This window comes from Electrona antarctica (assembly GCF_951216825.1).
Source record: "Electrona antarctica genome assembly, chromosome: 10".
Lineage (NCBI taxonomy): Eukaryota > Metazoa > Chordata > Actinopteri > Myctophiformes > Myctophidae > Electrona > Electrona antarctica.
In genome coordinates, this window is record NC_136791.1 from 48,771,379 (window position 1) to 48,781,213 (window position 9,835).

Consider the following 9,835-nt stretch of genomic DNA (forward strand, 5'->3'; position numbering starts at 1 on the left):
AAGTCACAGGAGCGAGTATGACATATAGGTCCATGTATAAGCATTCACTAGAAGGTTCTGTAGTGTAAAAAAGAAGATAGTATGGTAAAGCAGTAGAGTGGTTCAGGCAGGCAGAACACATCACATACAAGGACGTACGTAGCAAATGCAGGACTAACCCTAAAGAATGACGGCAGTCGATTCCTGTAAAGACAACACCATTTTGGATCATCTTACCCCCCCTCAAGAGAGACGTTGAAATATGCTGTCTGTGTGGTGTGCAGTTAGGAGCCTGCGGTACTGTCCTGAGTGGAAGGCACTGTTATACTGAAATCGAGGTCATGCCGTCTTTGTCACATTATTGAGGTCCATACAAATAGTGTAAGCCCAATCAGGTCTGAACAGGTGAGGTCTACTGTCAACTTTGCCAAGGCAGATAGGTGATCCGCCTCTTTGCCTCCAGTTACCAGGGTTACAATACAACACACTACAGGGGGGGCACATTAAGCCTTATGTTGTGAATTTAATGCATATCGAGTCAGTGAAGTAGTCACACGGTTTCTAGAACAGACAAATCCACCACAACTGCCTTGGTTTAGCTCTGTTGCAGCAGCCGGAAGGGAACTTTAAGCATCTGGTTCAGTAAAGCTACAGTACATTGTGTTTTGCCCTGTGAACCCCAAACAAAGCACAAAAGCCGAGACGGGTACGGCTTGGTCAAAGAGTTATTACTCAAGTGGCACAACATGACAGCATTGGTAAAAGCACAATAAAGAAATCGGCTAACATTTTTGTTTAAGTGCAGCAAAGCGCATACAATTTCAGTGTTACCCCAAGAAGTTGTTTGACATCCTTGTCAATCGAGTGAGATTGGTTAAAATTATATAAGCATTAAGCACCCATTTTAGTAGTGGCAGAGTCCATCAGGATTTGACATCTATTCTAGGTTGTAACAAGAGTTATTAAAAACATACTGTGGATTTACTTACATGGAAATAAATGTAATAAATGGACAAATGTCATAAGTGTGCAGGTAAAAATTATAGTTTACATATATATCTTTCTTCAAATTTTGAAAAATAAAATAAAATGATAACCAGTCACCTACCTCACAAAAACAAGAAGTTTGAAGGCAGCAGAATATTTTCCCTTTGCTTTTCTTAAATAAAGTGTTTTAAAAGAAGGCAAAAAGTAGTGCAAGAGGTAATGGTAAAGTTGGGTGCTCAGAGATGGGTGCTGTAGCATGATCCAGAGAGTGTTGTGCGGTCGGCCTTGTACGGAGAGGACTGGCCAACCAGTTGGCACTTATTGTGTTGTAATATCCACCTCCGAGTCTCCGACACTGAAACCAGACATACCACAATGGAGCAAGCCAGATAAAAAAAAAGAAAAAAAAAAAGAAATTGTCCCCCAGACAAATTTCCCCTTAAAATGGAGATCAAACTAGGATGAAACGAAATACACACAGCGGAACCACCACCTGCGCATGCCTTTCATTTCCAGGGCTGGCACTTCCTCTGTCATATAAGAGATGTCTATATCCTTGATTGGTTGAGATGCCCACCTCTCCAGGTGCAACAACAATTTGTGTCCAATTCGACCTACATGGCCTTCATCTATTAAGTTTGTGAGCCACGCGCGTCTCCGTCAGGACTGAGAGCAGCAGGGCGGCCTTGGGCTAAAATGCTGGCAGGGACCGCTGACAAATGAGTGGCTTCACTGACTAGGTTCTCATACTCGCTACTGTCCTCGTCTTCGTCATCCTCTTCGTCGTCCTCCTGTCCTGCCGCTTGCCTGTCTAGGGAGTCGGAGCTGGATCCATCTCCGTTGCCAAGGTATGGGGTGCTGGGAGTGGGACCAAGTTTGGAGGTAGCTCCAAGGCCCAGCCCCGACCCCATACCCAGGGGACCAGGGGTGGGGTGGCCTGGGGAACCCACAGCCTGGGGCCGGGGCAGCAGAGCAGCACTGGTGGGGCAGGAGGCGGAGGAGAGTAGAGCGTCGTGGGATGTGAGGTCGGCGTAGGAAGGGGGATTAGGGGAAGTACCGGGCCGCTCTGGAGCAGAAGGAGAGTGGAAGGCTACCCTCGACGGTAGAGAGGTTTCCAGGGATTCAGTGTTCTCCTCTGGGGTGTTCTGTGACTCTGCAACATTCTGAGCCTCCCTCAGCCCTGTGTAAGTGAGGGAAAAACAATATAAATGATAAATGACGACATGGCAATTTGAATTAACCATTGATTTTGTTTAATCAGACTGAAACACTTTTGGTAAATTAAATTCATCCCATACTAATGTGGTTCAAGTGGTCTTGAGGTGGCTCCAGGGGGTCCCCAGCATAATTAATTAGTTAATATAGTATCAAAATCTGTTTAACCACTTTAATCCTATACATTGGCTATTTTGAAAGACCTGCAAGCTCACAGGTTGCAATTTAACATGCTGTGGGCTTGTAGATCTGCCATTTAATGAACATTCAGAACATTTTTGAAAACACAAATCTTGTATGGGAGTCCCTGGCACAAAATATTTTCAGATAGGGGTCCACGACCAATACATTTGGTCGTCCTTGACATGAAACTGTTTGAGAACCATTGCCATACTATGTTTAGTGTAGACATGCCGTTTAATAATTCATTCCCAAACAATTACGTACTTCTCTCCTCGTCAGCGGTTTTTCGTTTCCTGAGAGCAATTTCTAGTTTGAGTTTGTTCACTTCTTCTTGAATGTCCTCCTTCACACGTTCACTTTGTTCAACCTCACCACATACAGCCTAAAACAAGAAAACATTTGGGAGTAGTTATTTAGCAATATATCCCCCCATGCAAGAATGTTAAGGATTGTACTCTACAGGGGCTCACCTGCACTTTATCTTGCAGTGCGCTGTAGACTAGGTATATTGTTCGGATATCCTTCATCACACCATCTTTATCGAAGAACTCAGCCCTGTGCAGTAATTCACACCGGTCAATATTTCCAATAAAACATAAAAAAGCAACATATCATAGCATCTCATATATGGTATTCAAGGGAAGTTCACACAAAAAGCTTACATTAAAAGGCAATGAGACAGATTTACATGTGGACATGATCCACTACACGACATGATCTCATGAAGATGTGACTGACTATGCCAAGCGACCAATATCACTGGTCACATAGTGGGACTAGGCGTAGCCATAAACACACCAAAGTATATATATATATATATGCATATATGCACATGCAGACAATCATGTCCTTCTTGCTCACCACATGCATGAATGTTTACCCTCAATGCACCGTAAAAAAAATCACACCCGTGTGAAGTGAGGGGCGCTAATATATTAAAGTCTATCTCATGTTGATTAGGTGATGTAATGGTGATATAAAACAAACGGTGCCAACACAAACATTAAACGCCCATTAACAATAAAGAGATAATGTGACGTAAACGACACATTATTACGTACATTTTCCCTTCATTGTCAATGCGTTGCAAACTTTGAACTAAAGACAAACATTAAACCTGTGTATAGAAACAAATACAGAGCAAGCTTGCACACATATTCGCATACAGAAGCACTTGAGTTCCAAACGTACCCATGCTCTTTGATAACCTTAGCGTAGTTGAGTGAGGTGTTGGGTACTGAAGAGACTTTGTATTCCTGCTGGCTGGTGTTGCCCAGGTTGGGGATCGTTAGAGTGATCCTCTGGTTGTACCTGCTAGATGGAGATGGACAGTTAGCTTAGCACAGACTACTGATGCTGATCACACATTAGACACATATTGAAATCGGTTATTCTGGCCAATAACAGTATTTTTACCTTTCATGACAATACTAAAATGTGTCTTCCCAATGGGGCAGTTTAACTTTATATTACTAAACACTACACTGTTTTAAAGTGTCTGCAGTCACTAAAGTTGTTTCAGCTTAATTGTCAAAAACATGCAAAATTTATTTTGGCAAGCATGCTGTCTTTTCATTAACACCTGTCATTGGCAATACATCGTCATATCAGTGCAATAAATATAACAGGGATAAGTTTGATATCGGACCCGATTTCTATTTTCAACAACAATTATTGTTCAATACCAATAAGCTGACTGATATAGAGCGTCGCAGTCATTTTCCTCATAGACATTTCAAAAAGTATTTATTTAAAGACGTTTACGCCGCGGACAAAGCCAACTCGAGTCGTGACAAATCATGACAACAAACACATTTTTTTGGGCCGAACAAATAATTAGAAAGAAGAAAAAAACAGCAGGTTACAACACTTTTTGTTGTTTTTCTTCTTTGTAATTATTAGTTTGGTCCAAAATATTGTGTTTGTTGTCATGAGTTGTCACGACTCGAGTTGGCTTTGTCCGCGGCGTAACAGTCTTTAAATAAATACTAATAGAAATGTCTATGGGAAAAATGCATTGGGAATCATTTCCTGGGCCTGGCGTCGTCATGAAAGGGGCGGGACTGCGACGCTCTATATTGTACACCCCTAAAATACATTCTGTAAATGTATTGATACTGAAAAGTGTCAACAAAAAACAGATTAGTTGTCTCCTTATGGGAAAGGGTATTTTATGCAAATTTAATTGTATGTGTCATTTATAATACCTTTGTATAATAACTTTGGGGCAGGCCCTTCTAGAGTTTGAATGGACAGGTATCAGTCAAAAGGGAGATATCGAAGAGGAAAGATGGATGGGGAAGCATCAACATATGGAATGTCAGAACAGGTCAGCTCTATATATGGAGATTTAAGGGTTTGAGGTCAGATGTAGAGTTGCTGGCCAATATTGATGACATCAGGGATCTCCATATATGGGCTTAATATTGATCAGAGTAATCTAGTAAGAGAGTAATGACACTCCCATTGACTCGCATTGTAACAATGGAATGCGGAAGTGCTCATTCTATCTCAATGGGATAGTTCCAGCCATAGGAGCAATGTTTGGAACTATCGCCCATAGTCACCCGCTTTGCAGCGAGATCAAAGCGTGTCGCCACTCTTACTAGATTACTCTGATATTGATCTCCATGCCTGATGTCACGTGATGTCACCATATAAGGCATGACCATATATGGTCATGCGTGGGGTGACTAACCAAAAACCGACTGACTGACTGACAGGAAATGCACAATTTCATAGTAAATGCGACTTGCGGTGGCAACAAGTACTTCAATATGCATTCCATCATCTCAATACAATTTAGGCATTTAGCAGATGCTCTTAATCCAGATATTTAAGGAATGTTTGTGCAGGAATGTAAAAAGCGGTCAGCGGTTCAAGAGCTAATCTTGTTCATCCTTTCTCAATACCACTACCTGGCATGTAGAACAAGAGATGTGTAACTGAACGTGATTTTCAAAGAAATTCATCCTTGATCTGTGAGCCATGTGCATGTCTCCTAAGGCTTACATAAAAGTGTGCTTCTCTCCTCATGGTAACCACATCAATGTAACATCTGTGGTTTGGCTTGGAGACCTGCACTGTATGTCCTTCATACCTCTGCAGTCTGCACTAATAAAGAAAAAATCACACCCGTGTGAACTGAGTGGTGTAAGGTCTTATATAGCCTGATCAGCTCTGATCTGACGTAATGTCTGACGTAATGAAATCACACCCGGGTGAACTGGGTGACCGTAGCAACCATGCTCATTTTTTGGTACGAACAGACAGACAGACACGTAAACTAACAAAGCCAGTCGTAGGAGTGGTTTACACCACTCAAAAAACATGAGATCTTCATACCTGCTATTGGGTCTAAAGAGCACATATTCCAAGGCGTGCGTGGAGCTGTTGGCCGTGGAACAGAAGCTGAAAAGGAGGAAGACTAGGTCGGGCACACCCAGCAGTTGAGTCAGCTGCTTGTGGATGATTTGTTCCCTGAACGACATCTGCTGCTGCGTGTTCCTTCGGAACCGGTACCAGCCGATGATGTTCTACATGAGCCGAGGACATGCAGAGGAAAGGGATTCAGCCATAGTTTTGATTTGGAAGCAGAACCCAAGATTCCTACTGACAAAACAGCCTAATTTAGACTTCTTATTGATTGGATAAGACGATGTTTCATGAGCTCGTTATCCTACCTGATCAATAAAGTTTAAATTAGGCTATACCTTGGTGTGCAGGTGCCACTTCCAAATAATGTTCTGCATATAACCAAGCAGTAACAATGTGCATACAGTTGATTTCCAGTGAGTCAGTCTCTCAAGTACTCAACTACTGAGCATGATTAACAAATTATCTTTGCATCACTGCATATTTTGTTTGCACAGGCTTGTTTGTTTACACAGAATTGGTCATGATGGATGACTGAACCTAATTCAGTACCTGTCGTAATCATCATATAAATGATCAGCAATTTTAGTGCACGCACCCAGGCCTTTAGGTAAAAAAAACCACTCACTTTTCGCCTATCTTTAAGAATTCTGTTAAGACTTTCTTCGTTGACTTTGCCTGCGTAGTCATAAAAGCTGGAGATGAAAGATTGAGAACACATTGATTTCAAGGACATATTTTGATGCGTGTCAATCCAAAGCCCACACCACCATGGACATATTTCGACATATGCTGGTGTTTTCAGTGTTTACGCTAGAGATGGTTGATTCCGGCTGGATTTGGCTGCCAGTCTGAACACACACAGATCTGATCTGGTAACTTGCAAAAGCAGTGTGAATGGTTGGGCCAAAAGACTGGATTTGACTGCAGTCTAAATGGGAGCGTAGTATCACTTGAAATTCACGTCTGCCCTCTGGCAAGCTCAACATTACACTGAACAACAATAGAATCCCAGGCTTTCCTTACATCCGGATTTAGACGCAAAGCATTGTAGTACATGTCGTTTCTTAAACTTTGTTAGGCAATTCAATAGAAAATAAGTCAATTCAACTCAATATTTCAGAAATTCAATCAATATCAATAGACTGTATTAAATTAAATACATATTTTTAATGGTTTAAACTGTAAATAATAATATATGATTTTAGCAGCTGTCAAATGAATTATGCAAATTAATTAAAGTCATGATACATTCCATTCATAAATTATATAAAATTAAATTAAAATCTGAAGAGTAAATAATCATATCTTACCTAAATAATTGTGAACACGGTTCATGGTTATGGATTTCTGTCAGGGGGGACAATGAAAATGTCTGAAATTAACATCACAACGTAGACAGTGCAACAGGACTGCTTATGTGAAGAACAAACATGAGGCTAAGGCTTTCTGCATGTTTTTGCACCTGAGATCTTGCACTTTCAGTAGTTGTGTTTAGAGATGTTAGTTTTAACCTGCACTTAGTTCTTTATACAGATTATTTTACACTAGACTGTAGCTGTTGTATGGTCTTTTAACGCACAATGAATTTCACGTGCCTTTTACCCTGTAACTGGTATTGTAATTGTTGACAATAAAGTTGAACCTTGAACCTTGTGTAGAATATTAAAATGATCTAGGACAATTAGGTCAATTTAATATTTATATTTAAATGCAGAGCTGCTCATCTAAGCTGATTATTTCTTAAAGTCAGTCCTATTAATATATTGTTGCTATCGGGCAGAACACTTGTCTCCATATCTCAACGATTAATGCTTTTTCGTTAATTAATGCCCTACTTCATCATACAAGACAGTGTCACACAAAATGACATATTTCCTACTGAAGTAAGACTGTTGTCTGTGGACATCTATCTGGTACTATCTATCTGTTACTGGTTCATTTGTAAATTTCACATGAAATGAGCCGTTTCATGCATTTTGCCCCCTTAGTTTTGAAAGTTTATGTTCACTTTAAAAAAGGAAGGTTCATAAAATTGAAGTCTTCTCGTGTGAGCACTACTTACCGAATATATGAAGCAACTCAGCATTGCTGATCTGTGCGTCATTTATGCTGACAGTCTCCTCTTGCCTCACTTCTCCTAACAGGAAGCCCTCCTGTATAAATGAAAAATTATAGACATTAATAATCCACATGAACACAAGGCATCCCTATTCTGGAGCGAACATTCAGCAAAAACAGATTATCTATTCTACAAGCTCAAGATTTGGTGTAGAGCGGGGGTATTCAACTTTTTTCAGGCCAAGAACCCCTTTGCAGAGAGCGATGAAGCAGCGACCCCCAGTATGTGTGTGTGTATATATATATATATATATATATTGATTGATTGATTGAAATATTTATTAACAGTTTGCAAAATTACAGTACATTTCAAGCACAAACTCAATACAGACTGTTAACTGTGAGTGGACGACCCAATTAAGCATTACACTTGTTCAATTCATCAAAATGTATATATATGAACCACGTTGCAAATGACAATATCAAGCAACATGAACTTGCGTTTTATAAGTCAGCAAGGAGTCACTTCTTTCTACAGGGAAGTGACAGCAGTTAGCTGTCAAGGCAAATCTTCAGGTAAACAACTGCGGCTGATTTGCTCTCTGGAACTATGCAAAGAATGCAGGCAGGATTTACACCTGCCTAGCAACACCCTGGAGGGCCTGGACCACTCCTCAACAACTGTGTAAAGTTAGCTTAATCAATAAAGCTCGGAATATTATTTCATTGCCCATTTCACTTACACTAACCACAAGGCCATCCTCAAACCAGTCATCTCTGTGACTGGTTAATGTGTTTTTAAACCCTGGCTGTCACTTTGTTTGATAGAGCTCACAGCTCACTGCGCTAACATTAGCAGCTAACGTTAGCTAATGCCTTGCCGCTATGCTATGCGAAAACGACATACATGCGACGAATTCAGCTCAGCTATTATAATTCAGACAAGCCATCAAATAATGGTTTTGAATCAAACCGGTATCATTATTACAACCACATACACACGGAGTCGGAAGTCATTGGACTTAGCATATATGTTAGCTTGCTGAGCTGACTACTTCCTGCGACCAAAACTTTTCTTAACAACCTTCCCTGTTTCTGTGTGCTGCTTTGTATCAACAGTACGAGTATAACACCAGAACAGTGTCCGTCGCCTGATCCACAAGACCTGGACAACCAGAAACAAAAATGTGATCCAACATTGAAGATCACAAGTTGGTGCCAGTGAATAGACGAGACCCACAGGGGCAGCTAGGCTAGCTGGCGGCAGCTAGCAGGCAACAGGATGATGATGACAGTGGAAAACAACACATGCACTGTCGCAGCGATCTCAGCTCGCCTGGGCGACTCACGCACACAAGCACAGGTCTACCTCTTAATGTCACTGACGACATGTTCGACACTTACATGATCGCAGTTGCTGTTGGCGCTGTGATAACACACAGAAGTAAACGTATAACCCGAAATGGATGCCGCCATGATGGAAACATCCCATCTATCCCACCACCCCCTGTGACTGAGTTGTTGACTGCTGCTACACGCACGGCGTGGCGCGGACCGCGGTACCTCCTCCTCAGCGCAACTTGTTGTGGGTACTGTAGTAGGCGGCGACCTACCAGTGTTACACCTACATGTGTAACCTATCGAATGACATGACTTCCATTCCTAGCTCAATATTTTTCCTCCGAGGTGGTGGAAAGCCTGGTGAGGCGAGGTTAGCTCAATATCATGTTGTCTTTCATATATTATATATCATAATACATTTTTCAATATTATACTGTCTTTCTTATAATGAAAAATAGAGATAGATAGATAGATAGATAGATAGATAGATAGATAGATAGATAGATAGATAGATAGATAGATAGATAGATAGATAGATAGATAGATAGATAGATAGATTGATTGATTGATTGAAGAATTTATTAACAGTTTGCAGAATTACAGTACATTTCAAGCACAAACTCAATACAAAGGCTGTTAACTGTGAGTGGACGACCCAATTAAGCATTACACTTGTTTCCAATAGGGTCCACCA

At 40.9% G+C, this 9,835-nt stretch overlaps 1 protein-coding gene across 2 annotated transcripts; it reads right to left on the reverse strand.

Moving 5' to 3' along the window:
* Positions 1-478: 478 nt before the first annotated feature.
* On the reverse strand, positions 479-9,415 carry abraxas2 (abraxas 2, BRISC complex subunit). 2 transcript variants are annotated; one of them, XM_079512083.1, is made up of 9 exons: positions 9,205-9,415; positions 7,805-7,895; positions 7,053-7,089; positions 6,368-6,434; positions 5,710-5,900; positions 3,556-3,675; positions 2,835-2,919; positions 2,629-2,746; positions 479-2,146 (listed from the first exon to the last, which is right to left on the reverse strand). In XM_079512083.1, exons 1-9 carry the CDS (start codon positions 9,274-9,276, stop codon positions 1,599-1,601), a joined length of 1,329 nt encoding a protein of 442 aa, XP_079368209.1. In that variant the 5' UTR covers positions 9,277-9,415; the 3' UTR covers positions 479-1,598. The 2 variants fall into 2 exon arrangements, with proteins under 2 accessions (XP_079368209.1, XP_079368208.1); XM_079512082.1 differs by having other exon boundaries at positions 3,556-3,678; positions 9,205-9,412.
* Between the last annotated feature and the right edge of the window lie 420 nt (positions 9,416-9,835).

Bases quoted from the DNA above. Each gene is read 5' to 3' on its own strand.
- abraxas2 (XM_079512082.1), bottom strand. From the start codon at position 9,276: ATGGCGGCATCCATTTCGGGTTATACGTTTACTTCTGTGTGTTATCAC. The intron at 7,090-7,804 runs GTAAGTAGTGCT...CCCCCCTGACAG, and splicing joins TGAGTTGCTTCATATATTCG to AAATCCATAACCATGAACCG. The intron at 2,147-2,628 runs GTACGTAATTGT...TCACTTACACAG, and splicing joins AACCGCTGACGAGGAGAGAA to GGCTGAGGGAGGCTCAGAAT.